Source organism: Heptranchias perlo, chromosome 23 (assembly GCF_035084215.1).
Source record: "Heptranchias perlo isolate sHepPer1 chromosome 23, sHepPer1.hap1, whole genome shotgun sequence".
Classification (NCBI taxonomy): domain Eukaryota; kingdom Metazoa; phylum Chordata; class Chondrichthyes; order Hexanchiformes; family Hexanchidae; genus Heptranchias; species Heptranchias perlo.
In genome coordinates this window covers 40337806-40352804 of record NC_090347.1, presented here as the reverse complement: position 1 = coordinate 40352804, position 14999 = coordinate 40337806, and the positions used below count along the sequence as shown (strand labels likewise).

The 14999-nt window shown below is 45.7% G+C and overlaps 1 protein-coding gene across 1 annotated transcript in view; it reads left to right on the top strand.

Annotated features, from left to right (window-relative positions):
• The window catches only part of tmem94 (transmembrane protein 94), a 150521-nt gene that overhangs the window by 90788 nt on the left and 44734 nt on the right, over positions 1 to 14999 (top strand). The window contains exons 16-20 of the mRNA XM_068004365.1: positions 528 to 630; positions 3269 to 3486; positions 6716 to 6897; positions 12576 to 12714; positions 13340 to 13455. Of these exons, the coding sequence (XP_067860466.1) occupies positions 528 to 630; positions 3269 to 3486; positions 6716 to 6897; positions 12576 to 12714; positions 13340 to 13455 (758 nt within the window). The remainder of the gene's footprint in view (positions 1 to 527; positions 631 to 3268; positions 3487 to 6715; positions 6898 to 12575; positions 12715 to 13339; positions 13456 to 14999) is intronic.

Genomic DNA, 14999 nt, shown 5'->3' with positions numbered 1-14999 from the left:
TAACAGCAAAGGTCAAATGATTTGTCAGACTCCTTATTTGGCATGTCCTTTACTGATTGCACAGTGTCAGGAAAGTCAGGAGCACCCCATGAAATTCATCAATGAATTTTGTAGTGACTAAAGGAGACATTGCTGCATTTCACAGGTCCTGCTAACTTGTGAGGGAAGTGTACAGTATCCGATGGATTTATGCATTGTGATTCATTAATCATCTAGTACCTTAATGTTCAGAGCAAAATGATTTCTTAAACTGTTTAAGAAGTAGCATGGATTTTCAAAGTAGTGTCATGTCAGGATGTGACCGAGTTCACAGGATGTCTGGTTATTTTATGTAGTTTATTATATCAGAGTTGTATTTTGATTGAATTGGAGCGACCTGCCTAATCCCAAGTGACTCCCAATATCTCTGGAAGATCCCGTGTTTGACTGCTCCTGGGGGAACAACTTATCTTTTTTCATATCAAAGAATTGAAGATTTGAATGAGTTCTGGCGGTTCTTTCTACCACATACTTCTTTGCATTCACAGATAGCGTACAGATGCTGTCTCATGGCACAGCCGACCTCATCCTGGAGGCCTGCACGGATTTCTGGGATGGAGCAGATATTTATCCACTCTCTGGCTCTGACAGGTTTGTTCTTCCCAATTACTCAGTGTACTGCATAAAAAGGAGTTGGTGCCTGATGTGCATGGGTTAACCCTTCTCTGCATCATCCATGTAAACCCAGGCTCGATTACGTAAGAGCTTTAGGACCAGGAAAAAGCCAATTGGCCCAATAAGCCCATCCCTTTTTGTTTGAACTCAATGTAAAAAACATGTTTTCACCTGTGGGATGAGTCCAAAACTAGGGATCAGAAATATAAAATAGTCACTAATAAATCCAATGAAGAATTCAGGAGGGACTTATTTACCCAGAGAGTGGTTAGAATGTGGAACTTGCTATCACAAGACTTAGTTGAGGCATAGCTGCTTTTAAGGGGAAGCTAGATAAGTACATGAGGGAGAAAAGAATAGAAGGATATGCAAATTGGGTTAGATGCAGTAGGGTGGGAGGAGGCTCGTGTGGAGCATAAACACCAGCACCGACCAGTTGGGCCAAATGACCTGTTTCTGTGTTGTAAATTCTATGTAATGTAATTCTATGTAACTGTCCTATCATCTCACTATATCCCTCAATCCGCAAACCTATTTAATTGTTTCTTGAGCCTATTTGTACTATTTGCTTTGATAACTTGGCTTTATGTCGTATAGCTCTGCCTGAACTCTATATAGTATTTCTAATTCCTAGATTGCATGCAATGATTTATGCCATGAAGAGTGAATCTGTCATTTAAAATGCACTCAAACATAAATGTCTACTATCTGGCAGTAGTTGAGGCTCTGGACATCCAGCAGATTCTGACTGGCAGTGCCTGGGTGGTTATTGTAGTGGCCAGCCTCTACGTGCAAGGCACCCTCAATGATGTGAAATGCAGAAGAGCTTGTCTAGATGCACACAGTGACATTCCGTCATGAAGAAATAGTGTTCAGGTGTAGGGTCATTGCAGTACTTTGAGAGTACATAAAGCTGACACTACCCATGATGAACCTTTCCAAGCTTTTACCAACCTTTTCTTGATACCTTGCCATTTCCCACAGCCTCTTCTATCTCTACCTATGATTTCCAGCATCTCCTGTTCTTGCAGACTCAGGGTTCTCAATAATAATTCCTCCCATGGTTGCATTTCTCTGGCGTTGGTTATTGGCCAGCTTTTCCTTTACAAGGAGAGGCGCCAATGTTAAAGGCATTTGAGTGGCATGGACACTTTCCCCAATATGAGCGCTTGCATCCTATGATGGTGAGAGGTGGAGGTCCATTGTCCCTTCAAATGATGTCCTTGAACATGAGCAGTAGCCCTTGTGGCAGACAATGTGTGTTGACGGAATGGTTTTGAGTAAACATGCTGCTTGAGTTTTTGCATATGTGAGTTTCCCTGCCATGCAAGTGATGACAGAGAGAATAACAGGTAAGGAGGTGAGTGAAGCTTCTATTGGTGGAGGATATGGATGTAGTAACCCAGCCTTGATGTACCTTGGTACTCTTGTGAGGTCATGAAACCTCATTCCACAATGTGTGGTAGTTCTTGAAGTGGTGGAGGTTGCTTGATTGCCTCTGCCACGTCCCTCCAAACAGCCTGAACCACCTTTTTTTTTGAGATTCCTGCCCTTAGTGGCTGACAGTTGATGCTTTCTGGCCCTGACATCAGCTAGCAACACCCCCACAGATGCATCTGGGAGCCCTGTTGTTGATTCCCCCCACTGGAGGCTGCTGCTCGTGACATTCTTGCACTTGTGTTTTCAGCTGTTCATAAACTGGCTAAAGGGCTGCACCAGCACACTCTTTTCCACCCTGCCAGCAGCAGTATGCTAATGAGCAGTATTGCTGCCCCAACCCGCCCTGCTTTGATAACGAGGAACCGGGGAGGAAAAGCCGGCAGGTTAGTGGCGGAGTCGCACGGGCGGGCAATCGTCCCGCTCACCCGCCAATCGGAGCAAAATCCATCCAGTGTTTTCCATCCATTTCATATTACGAAACAACAGAAACTGCGCGCCCAAGTAATTCATTGTACGTGAAATGCTTTGGGATGTTTCTGAGAAAGAAAGAGCTTGCCTTTATACAGCAACTTTCACATCCTCAGGGCATCCCATAGCATTTTACCAAGCAATGAATTACTACTGCAGTGTAGTCACTTATTATGTAGGCAGAGAGATGTGATAAGGTGCTGTGTAACTGCAAATTCTTTATTATTTTTTCTATTATCAGCTTCCCTTTTTTTAATGGTACTTCAGCTGTGTAACAGGCATTTATTGCAAGGGCTTTGAGGCATTTCAGTGTTTTAAAAAAAAGGTCTGTAAGAAAAATTTGCATTGAGAATTCTAGAAATATGTAGATTCTCAATGTCTCTGAACAAGTACGAGATTGCAGTTACTTAAACTGGGCATTTCATTAGGAGCAAAATCATTCTTCGCTAACGATTTGCAAGTTAGGGTTAGATGAAGTAGGGAGTGAGGAGGCTCATGTGGAGCATAAACATCAGCATGGACTTGTTGGGCCAAATGGCCTGTTTCTGTGCTGTAAATACTATAATGTAAGTTCTTTTTTTAAAAAAAACACTTGTTGCATAGTGATTTATTAAGAGCATATATGCTGTTACATATAGAACCTTTGTAAATCATTCAGTTTTGTGTCTGTTTGTTTCCTGATCTCATTCGGTTTTTGATGCTGTAGGAAAAAAGTGCTGGATTTCTACCAACGAGCCTGTCTCTCAGGTTACTGCTCAGCCTTTGCCTATAAGCCTATGCACTGCACCCTGTCCTCCGAGCTGAACGGGAAGTGCATCGAGTTGGTCCAGGTGCCAGGTCAGAATGCCATCTTCACCTCCTATGACTTACCAGGGACCACGCCCATTAAACACGGCAGCAGACGGAACAGCTGGAGTTCTGACGGTACTTTCGGCCTTCACAAAATTATTCTCTCTTGCTATTTGTTGATTTTTTTTTCTCCTAATGTGGCGGGCTGGTTGGTTTCCCCCCATTTCACCTCCTTTCCTGACACCTACAGGGGTACAGTTCAACTGACAGCTCAAGTGGCTAATTTTTATTTCTATAAAATGCCTCTACTTTCTTCCACCCAGCTTCCCCCCAACCCCTGATGACCCAGCAGTATTGTTGTCCCATCCCACCCTGCACTGATAACGAGGACCTGGGAGAGGAACAGCCAGCGGGTTAGTGGCAGAGTCAAACAGCCAAACTGAAGGGCAATCAGCATCGATGCCCCAGGCTGCCTGGCCTTTCAGCACCTCCCAATAGCAACAAGGATAGATCAGTAATTCGGGATGTGTGGGCGTGGAGAATCAAACCTTAATCCCCTCACAATGGAGCGTACACTTTTCAGCTGCCATTATTTTAACCCGTTTAAAATAAATGGGTTAAAGCTGGCATTAAAAAGACAGTGATCAAAAATCTAGGCTGGAACTGCCACAGAATCCTATGACCATGTGTTGTTGGCAGGAATAACAGATAACCAGCTATGAGTGAAGCAAGGGCTTATTCTATGGGGTCTGCTACTGATAAGTGGGGGTGGAACTGTAACCTAGCAGTTATGGTGCTGGGCTAGCAACCCCCCAGGCTCTGAGTTCAAATCCCACCATGGCAAGTTGTGAAATTGGTAGTTTGTGGGCTAGCACCAGCAAAAATAAAAGCTGCCAGATTGTTCACTTATTTCATTTAGGGAGGGGGACCTGCTCCCCGAACTACAAGTGACTCCAGCCCACTCTGCATGGTTGATTCTCAATGACCTCTGAAGTGGCCTCACCAGCCGCTCAGTAGTGTTTTTTTTAAAATTGCCACGAAGGCAGCCCACCACCTTAGGGCAACTTGGGATGGCAATAATTGGGCCTTGCCAGTGTTGCCACATCCTGAGAAGAAATACATTTTTAAAAATGATTTTAATTGCTTATGGTACTGTCCAATTAGGATGAAAGGAAGTGCTGGTACTTCAGTGCACTATGCTACAGATTGGTACTTTACTAGCTGCTAATCTCGATCATGCTATCTAGGAAGATTAGACCAGGCAATGTGCCTTCCTCAAAAGGATTGAAAAAGGATTAGCCACTGCACACCCACAATCCTTTTAATATTTTTGTTGCCCTCAAATCTTGGTCTACTTTTATTCCACCTGTCCAATTCCTTAAAAGGAATGGTATTTGTTAATAGCCCTGTGTCACACTTGCATTTTGAAATTACATTATTTTGCTTTGCTCAAGTATGTGTTTTTCCCTATTAGAATCATAGAAAAGTTACAGCAAAGAAGGAGGCCATTCGGCCCATCGAGTCCTGACGGCTTTGTAAGAGCAATCCAGTTAGTCCCATTCCCTGTAGCCCTACAAATTTCTTCCCTTCAAGTATTTATCCAATTCCTTTTTGAAAGCCACAATTGAATCTGCTTCCACCACCCTTTCAGGCAGCGCATTCCAGATCATAGCTATTTGCTGCGTAAAAAAGTTTTTCCTCATGTCGCCTTTGGTTCTTTTGCCAATCACCTTAAATCTGTGTCCTCTGGTTCTCAACCTTTCTGCCAATGGGAACAGTTTCTCTTTATTTACTTTATCTAAACCTTCATAAATTTGAACACTTCTATCAAATTTCCTCTTAACTTTCTCTGCTCTAAGGAGAACAACCCCAGCTTCTCCAGTCTATCCACGTAACTGAAATCCCTCATCCCTGGAACCATTCTAGTAAATCTTTTCTGCACCCCCTCTAAGGCCTTCACATCCTTCCTGAAGTGCGGTGCCCAGAATTGGACACACTAGCTGTGGCCGCACCAGTGTTTTATAAAGGTTTAACATAACGTCCTTGCTTTTGTATTCTATGCCTCTATTTATAAAGGCCAGAATCTCGTACGCTTTTTTAACCACTTTCTCAATCTGACCTGCTACCTTCAATGATTTGTGCACATATACCCCCCAGGTCTCTCTGTTCCTGCACCCCCTTTAGAAATGAAACATTTAGTTTGTATTGCCTCTCCTCATTCTTCCTGCCAAGATGTGGAGATGCCGGTGATGGACTGGGGTGGACAAATGTAAGGAATCTTACAACACCAGGTTATAGTTCAACAATTTTATTTCAAAATCACAAGCTTTCGGAGATTATCTCCTTCGTCAGGTGAGTAGTGACCTGACTACTCACCTGACGAAGGAGATAATCTCCGAAAGCTTGTGATTTTAAAATAAAATTATTAGGTGACACTTTATCAAACACTTTTTGACCATGCTATGAGAATACACATGCATCATAACAGATTAGCTTTTTTTCCACTGCAAAGATCTATTTCCCCGTCAAGCTGTTCATGAGGAAATGTAAATTTGAATTATGCTTGGAGATGATGATGATGCTGAAACTTTTATTTCCCTTCGCCCTACCGTTCTCAGACTGAGTGGGTAGACAGGGAACCTGCTCTCGGTGCAGTTTTTAGGGCTTAAAGATAAATTCTCTGGGCTGGTGGGCAGGTGGCCTGGTAAATGACCAAACTGGTTTTCTGTTTCACACGAGTGAAAAGTCTTAACGACTCCCAGGGGCTTGCATGGCTGTGGCTGAGAGGGGTTGGGAGAGAAGGGATAAGCTCCATGGCCTACTGCACCAAGAAGGACAAGAGCAGCATTATCTTGAGTGCAACATCTCCTCCAAGTCACAGTCTGATAGGAAATATATTCCATCATTGTCGCTGAGTCACAATCTTAGAATTCCCTACTTGACACCAACATGAGAGCGGCAACAGCCCAAGGGTTGCAATGGTTCAAGGAGAAGGCCCACCACCGCCACCTTCACAGGGCAAGGAGCAGAGGGCAATAAGTGCAGCCTTGCCAGCGGTGCCTACATCCTGAGAGCAAATTTTTTTAAAACTCAGTGCAGTGGTGCACAGTATCTTGTGCAGTATGTTGCTGTTTGTTGGAAATGTGGTTGTCCGTTCCTGATCATTGACCCCTCTACATGTATTGGACTCAGCCTACCAGACACTGTCCAGTGTTGAGAAGGATTTAATAGTTTCCCCGCCCCCCCCCCCCCCCCCCCGAAGAGCCTCGGGATCTTTCACTACATTAAAGACGATGTGCAAGTTATCAATAAGTAGTCGTGCAAACCATATTTTTTACTTGCCAAACTGTTGGGCTTGTTTCAGAAGGAATAGTGGAAGTGATGGAGAAGGAGGACTGCATCCAAGCCTTGAGCGGACAGATCTTCATAGGAATGGTCTCCTCCCAGTATCAGGCTCGGCTGGACATAGTCCGGCTGATCGATGGGCTTGTCAATGCATGCATCAGGTTCGTCTACTTCTCCCTGGAAGATGAATTAAAAAGCAAGGTACTGTCTGCAGTTTCGGTTTCTGCCCTTTTAACCCAAAGCCCCGCGGTATCTCGGATGACTGTCTCTGTGCTGTAATTGAAGAGACATTGCAACTTGGAGCCAGACATTCCCGCGATTGCTTGCCATTTCTAAACTTACATTTTTGCTGAGGGAGGGAGGATTGTGAATGCTATTTTGCATTTCTAGTGTCAGCTGTTTTGAATTGTGTATAGACGCTGATCTTGAACTGCAGCTGGGTGAGATAAAACGGAATCATAGCATGGGACTTGAGTGCAGCATGACTGACCATTGCTAAAGCTTGCACTGGAATAGAATAGAGCACAGTTTTATAAATGTTTTTTGAATACATTACTATAAAGTACTTGCACAGTCACAACTTGCAACTTTGAGAGAGAGCGAAAGAAACGGACATGCATCACTCAGTACCTACAGGCTCCTTTCACTCCCCATTTCATTAGACACAATCCATCCACCTTGGACGGACAGAGGATTTGTGAACTCTCCCAGTATTTCAACCAAGACCTGAATGAGGCATTCAGCTGACTGCATAGTGTAGAATAATAGATGCCCGGAGTGCATTACAAGCTGGAATCTAATCAAGGCATTCCGAAAGCTCATACCAGTGTACACAGTTAATGAGTAATGCATGTGCAGCTGGCATATTTTTCGCAGAACTATATATTGGAATATAATTTGTGGCACCTGCCTCCTTTTAAATGCAGCTATTGTGAAACATGACAATAAGCTTAAAAATATCCTAAGGAGTAGCAGGCAGCAGCTTAAAGGACATGTTTGTTCCATACTCCAGGTAACACTGGCTGAAAAAAGTGGGGATGAAACTGGTCTTTATCAATAGCGCAAAATGTGCCAGAGCGAATCGGCAGCCCGTTTTACACCCGCCTGATATTGTTGTCTGTTAAAGTCGATAGAAAAGAAAATCAGGCGGGGTGTAAAATGAGCTACCGTTTCGCTGTGGCCCGTTTTCTGCTACCGCTAAGACCACTTTCAACCACCACCATCACGAATTTGATTGAGTTTTTTGAAGGGGTAACCAAGAAGATAGATGAGGGCTGTGCAGTAGACGTGGTCTACATGGACTTCAGCAAAGCATTTGACAAGGTACCGCATGGTAGGTTGTTACATAAGGTTAAATCTCACGGGATCCAAGGTGAGGTAGCCAATTGGATACAAAATTGGATTGACGACAGAAGACAGAGGGTGGTTGTAGAGGGTTGTTTTTCAAACTGGAGGCCTGTGACCAGCGGTTTGCCTCAGGGATCGGTGCTGGGTCCGCTGTTATTTGTTATTTATATTAATGATTTGGATGAGAATTTAGGAAGCATGGTTAGTAAGTTTGCAGATGACACCAAGATTGGTGGCATTGTGGACAGTGAAGAAGGTTATCTAGGATTGCAACGGGATCTTGATAAATTGGGCCAGTGGGCCGATGAATGGCAGATGGAGTTTAATTTCGATAAATGTGAGGTGATGCATTTTGGTAGATCGAATCGGGCCAGGACCTACTCCGTTAATGGTAGGGCGTTGGGGAGAGTTATAGAACAAAGAGATCTAGGAGTACAGGTTCATAGCTCCTTGAAAGTGGAGTCACAGGTGGATAGGGTGGTGAAGAAGGCATTCAGCATGCTTGGTTTCATTGGTCAGAACATTGAATACAGGAGTTGGGATGTCTTGTTGAAGTTGTACAAGACATTAGTAAGGCCACACTTGGAATACTGTGTACAGTTCTGGTCACCCTATTATAGAAAGGATATTATTAAACTAGAAAGAGTGCAGAAAAGATTTACTAGGATGCTACCGGGACTTGATGGTTTGACTTATAGGGAGAGGTTGGATAGACTGAGACTTTTTTCCCTGGAGAGTAGGAGGTTTAGGGGTGATCTTATAGAAGTCTATAAAATAATGAGGGGCATAGATAAGGTCGCTAGTCAAAATCTTTTCCCAAAGGTAGGGGAGTCTATAACGAGGGGGCATAGATTTAAGGTGAGAGGGGAGAGATACAAAAGGGTCCAGAGGGGCAATTTTTTCACTCAAAGGGTGGTGAGTGTCTGGAACGAGCTGCCAGAGGCAGTAGTAGAGGCGGGTACAATTTTGTCTTTTAAAAAGCATTTGGACAGTTACATGAGTAAGATGGGTATAGAGGGATATGGGCCAAGTGCAGGCAATTGGGACTAGCTTAGTGGTATAAACTGGGCGACATGGACATGTTGGGCCGAAGGGCCTGTTTCCATGTTGTAAACTTCTATGATTCTATGGGCTCGATTTTAGGGTCGGGTTTCCTGCGGGTTTCCAGCGGGGGGGCCCCGAAAATCCCGATATGAGGTCACGTGATCGGGTCGCGCCGCGATCCCGACCACTTCCGGGTTCCCCGACGACGTGCGAGGCTGCGTGCGTGGCCCCCGCTGGTGGGAATCCCGCAGGCAATTAAAACCAGCGGGGTTCCACTTGAGAGTACTTACCTTGCTTGTTGAGGTCAGTTAATGAGCTGAATCAGCTGTCAAAAGAGGAAGTGTGGGATTTCACCTGCATCACAGCGTGTTTCCCACACTGGGGGAAACAGTCTCTCTCCAACCAGGCGTGTTGCAGTCAGCAGCCTGTGGCAGGTGCCAAGGTGCACCCCACGGGGGAGAGCCCTCACCCACGCAGGAGGCCACCGCGTCACATAGGGCAACCCCTGGCCCCCACCACCCCCCGCCAAGCCAAAGGACAGACCGACACGAAACTGCAGCCTCAGTCCGAGGAACCACCCACCTACCCTGCACAACCCCTCAGACCAACACCTGCCAGATGGGTGGTGCGTGGACACCCTCGGAGGACAAACAGCATGACCAGCCCCAGCAGCCTCGCAGTCCACGCCGTCCGCCGCAGAGACGTGGAGCCCCCCAACACGGGGTTGTTGCACGCCCACCTGCACAGCAGGAGGGAGGGCTACCGCAGAGAGAGACGCATCGCAGAGGGCACTACCCTCGCCACAGTGTCCACAGACCGAGGCGCAGCTCCCCGGACCTCTCCGAGCAGCAGTGCACACGGAGGGGCAGATTCGCTCGACATGTAGTCGTGGAGATCTGCAGGCTCTTTCATGCCGAGCGGCTCCTGGCTGGCCCCAGCACCAACTGCTTACCTGTCGCTGTCAAAGTCACCACTGCCCTCCACAACTTCTCCGCATCCTTCCAGGGTGCAGCCGGCTACACCTCGGATGTCTCTCAGTCGTCTGCGCGGAAGAGCCCTGCAAATACACCTGCACCTACTCTGCAGTAACACGATGGGTGGCATCAGTGGTGGGTCCTCATAGTGATACCCAGGAGCGGGCATTATTGGACACAACAGACAGGATTCGCGGAGACATGGCAGTGGTGGTGCCAATATAATGTGTGCTGTTTGTTGCTCTGAAATTCAATATAGGTAACACCCATGGCAAACCCTCCGACACCCTTGTGCACCCCCTTCATGCTCACGAAACATTTGCCTTACGCTGCCTACTGCACATATGTGATGCATGCCCTGTGGCTGCAGCACAGGTGGTGGCAGGTTGAGTGAGGCTGGCCGTGAGGGAGATGCACGAGAGGGTGAGTATGGGATAGAGCCATGAGATTGTATGAGGATTGGGTCGCGTGTTAGTGGCAGGATGAGTACTGGCGAGGTGAGTAGGTGGAGGTAAGATGAGGATGGGGTTTGAGTGGGTATGAGGGGTGATGTGACAGAGTAGTGTTGGCGGTGCCGAAGGAGATGTGGGGTTGGGGCAGTGTTGTGGCAGATGGAGTGTAGGGGAAAGACTTTGTGTTCTCACTGTGGCTGACCTACTGAGGTCATTGCAGCGCCTCCTGCATTGTATGCAGGTGGGCGATATGTTGGTTGCGCAGGTGACCCCCTCTGCCACCTCGAGCCAGGCCTTCTTGGTGGCAGAGGCTGGCCGCTTCCTCCCGCCCGCCGGGTGGAAGATCTCTGTCTTCGCCCTCCTCCTCACCCCATCTGATGATACCTGGGGTGAGGCATCATTAAACTGGGAGCAGCCTTCCCCCTGGGCTGCTCCATGCTGAAATTTGTTCCATTGGTTGCAGCATCTGTCAGTGGAGGACTGCCCCTTTAACTAGAGAGCCTCCAGCTGACAGATCGTACTGCGCATGCGCAGCCTGCCCGACGCGCAGACCAGCAGCGTGGACCCCGGAGGAGCAGGTAATTGATTCCTATTAGTGTGTTGCCTGCTACGATCGCGCGGGCAACCCACTAATTTCACCGAGCGTGTTGACCACGCTCCCGAAACCCAACCCGCCGGAAACCCGCAGGCCTGGTAACATCGAGCCCTATGTGTTTGTGAGACCAAAACGATCAGTGTGCCTTTATCGGACTGCGAGAATCCACCTTTCACCTCGGTGCAATTTTGGGAAGAGCGAGTAATTTAAGTAAGCTTGCAGGTTTTGGAGTGATGCTGACTGCCGAGACTCACTTTGCTTACACTGAGTCTTTCCTGCAGAGTTCGTTCAACTTTAAGCACTAACATTTCCTCAAAACTGACGTGGGGGAGAGATTTAAAAAGAAAGCCTTATTAAAAATGAAGAAAAAACTGTTATTTCCAACATTTCTAGTTGTATTTTAGATTTCCAGCATATGTTATTTTAATCTCATTTAAAGGTGACTGTTCTAAGTGTAACCTGTAACAGCATTGTTAGATACTATGGATTCACTCACTCCAGGACTTGAACACATAATCTAGGGTGACTATTCTATGCAATACTGAGGGAGTGCTACGTTGTTGGAGGTGGAGTCTTTCAGATGGGGTGTTAAACTCAGGCCCTGTCTCTGCTCAGGGAATGGATCCCTTGGCACTATTCAGAGAAAGCAGGAAGTTTAGCTGATGTCCTGTTCAAACATTGATCTCAACCAACACCACCAAAAACAGTTTATCTGATCTTTAATTTTATTTGATATTGCTGTGTGAAATTTGGCTACTGCATTAAAAGTACAGAGACTACAAGTGATTGGCTGCGAAGTGCTTTGGGATATGAAAGGCACTACATACATGTTATCATCTTTGTTCCTTTACTGAAGACTGAGTATCATAGTATGATACTGAACAGAAGGAGGCCATTCGGCTCATTGTGCCTGTGCTAGCTCTTTAGTAGAGCTATCCAATTAGTCCCATTCCCCTGCTCTTTCCCCATGGCCCTGTAAATTTTTTCCCTTCAAGTATTTATCCAATGCCCTTTTGAAAGTTACCATTGAATCTGTTGCCACCACCCTTTCAGGCAGTGCATTCCAGATCGTAACAACTCGCAGCATTAAAAAACAGTTTCCTCGTGTTGCCTCTGGTTCTTTTGCCAATCACTGTAAATCTGTATCCTCTGGCGACCGACCCTTCTGCCATTGGGAACAGTTTTTCCTTGTTTACTCTAGCAAAACCGTTCATGATTTTGAACACCGTTAGCAAATCTGCTCTTATCCTTCTCTGCTCTAAGGGGTTTTCATTTCTACTTGTGAAGCTGCCTATGAATTATGTGATTGTCTTGCTTGTGGGAGGGGAAGAAAATCCTATCGTACCTTATGACCTGACTCGTAACTAATTCTTTAGCTGAGCTACCCCTCTGGAAAGTCTTTTCTCAGTGAAAGAGATGCAGCTGAGCACTCACTTACCTTCTGCTTACGATCTAACTCTGGTCCAGGTGTTTGCAGAAAAGATGGGTTTAGAGACGGGCTGGAACTGCCACATCTCTCTGCTGCCTTATAGCGGAGGTCCCGGCTCCGAGGTCCCGCAATCCAGCCCGAGTCACACGGGCTCTCTGCGCGACGACCTTCATCAAGGTAGGCAACTCTGTTATTTCTTATTGAGGCCAGTAGAATAAGGCACTATTCCGTGTGTGTAACCAGTGTAACTTTTCACAAGCGTGCGAAACATTAAATGCCAATGAATCAGAGATTAAAGGCTTGAGAGCAGTCAAAAAAAATCTTTAAAGTTGTTACCTTAGATTTGGACACGCACCTCAGTTCAATGTATTTTCATAGAAATAATAGTTGTAGCAAATTCTACGGTACAGGCTTTGTAACTTCAGAAAATAGTGTATAACCGTTGAAATTTAACAACTGTTTTATCATCGACTAACACTCAACTAAGTTCCAGTAGTCTCTAATGTACCCTGTTGATCATGAAATTGAAACTTATAAGCAGTTTTTTTTTAACTGGGTGAGGGAGGCATTGCAATCTGCTCTATAGAAAACGGCGTAAACAGAGGAGCCAAGGACACTTAGCTGGCTTATCCACCCTATCTCCTTAAGTCGGGTTGTGGGGGTGGGGGGGCATGGTCACAATGGAAACAAAGCAGATAAAGGAAAAAGATGGTTGTTAAACATTTTCGGAGTAACAAAAGTATTACTGCAGCAAGCTTGCTGAATCCTTGCACCCTAGTCAATGTTCTTTTTTGATATGTAGATTCGAAGGATGATGCAGAGGGAGCTTTGCTAATGGAAGAAGAGAGACACTCGGACCTCATTAGTTTCCAGCCGACAGACAGTGATGTGCCCAGCTTTCTGGAAGACTGTAACAGGGTAAGATGCAGGCTTGGTGATGGATCTATACACGATGCAGCTGAATTTGTGGTCAATTCCACTATGTAAATTGTTACCTTAGATTTGCACTGATAACTCAGTTCATTGTATCTTCATAGATGTAATGGTTGCAGCAAATTCAAAGGCAGAGGCTTTATAAGAACCTTGTTAAACTTGTATAGAACCTTGGTTAGACCACATTTGGAGTAATGTGCACATTTCTGGTCTCCATATTATAAAAAGGATATAGAGGCATTGGAGAGGGTGCAAAAAAGATTCACAAGGATGATACCACAACTGAGAGGATATCCTCATCAGGAAAGGCTGAACAGACTGGGACTCTTTTCTCTAGAAAAGAGAAGGCTGAGGGGTGACCTGATAGAGGCCTTTAAGATAATAGGGTTTGATGGGGTGGATGTGGAGAAAATTTTTCCACTTGAATCTTCCCTTCGAATCTACATATTTTAAAAAAAAATTGCAGGGCTACACGGAAAGGGCGGGAGAGTGGGACTAGCTTGATTGCTCTTGCAGAGAGCCAGCACAGACTCAACGGGCCGAATGGCCGCCTCCTGTGCTGTAACGATTCTGATTGTGGGGGAGTCCAAAACTAGAGGTCATAAATATAAAATAGCCGCTAATAAATCCAATAGGGAATTCAGGAGAGACTTCTTTACGCCAAGTGTGGTAAGAATGTAGAATGCACTACCACAAGGAGTAGTTGAGGCAAATAACATGAATGCATTTAAGGGAAAGCTAGATAAGCAGATGGGGAGAAAGGAATAGAAGGGTATCCTGATAGGGTGAGATGAAGGAGGCTCAAGTGGAGCATAAATGCCAGCATAGACCAATTGGGCCTAATGGCCTGTTTCTGTGCTGTAGTCTTGATGTAAGTTCATAAACTTCAACTGTTATATGTAATTTTAACAACAGTTTTATCATCAACTAAGAATAGACTTAAGTTCCAATAGCCTCTAATGTACCCTGTTGACCATGAATTTGAGTCCCAGGGCTACCACTTTGAAGCAAGTTACACAACACTCGATGGGCTGAATGGCCTCTTTCCGTGCTGTAACCTTTCTATGAACATAGTTTTAACAACAACTTGCATTTATATAGCGCTTTTAACATAATAAAAAGCCCCAAGACGCTTCACAGGAACGTTATCAAACAAAATTTGACACCGAGCCACATAGAGATGTTAGGACGGGTGAAGGAGGTAGGTTTTAAGGAGACTAAAAAAAGGATTGACCTTCAGGAATTCTGTTTCTTTTTATTTGTTTTCCTGAGTTGAGCCGTACTCTTGCGTGAGAGGCCTGGCAGGTGACCTGCTCTCAGCCCTCTGCAGATGCTGCTGGAGATCTCATCACTTGCGTGGGTGTCTGGGGTAATGCACACGCTTTCTCTGTAGAGGAGGACCTACACTGGTTTGTGTCTTCCTACAACGGCACTGCTGAGACTGAGTGATCACTATCTGGGGACTGCAGAGCAGACCCGGTCTCCTGTCACTCTGAACCATGCCTTGGATAGCTCCAGTGCAGCCACCA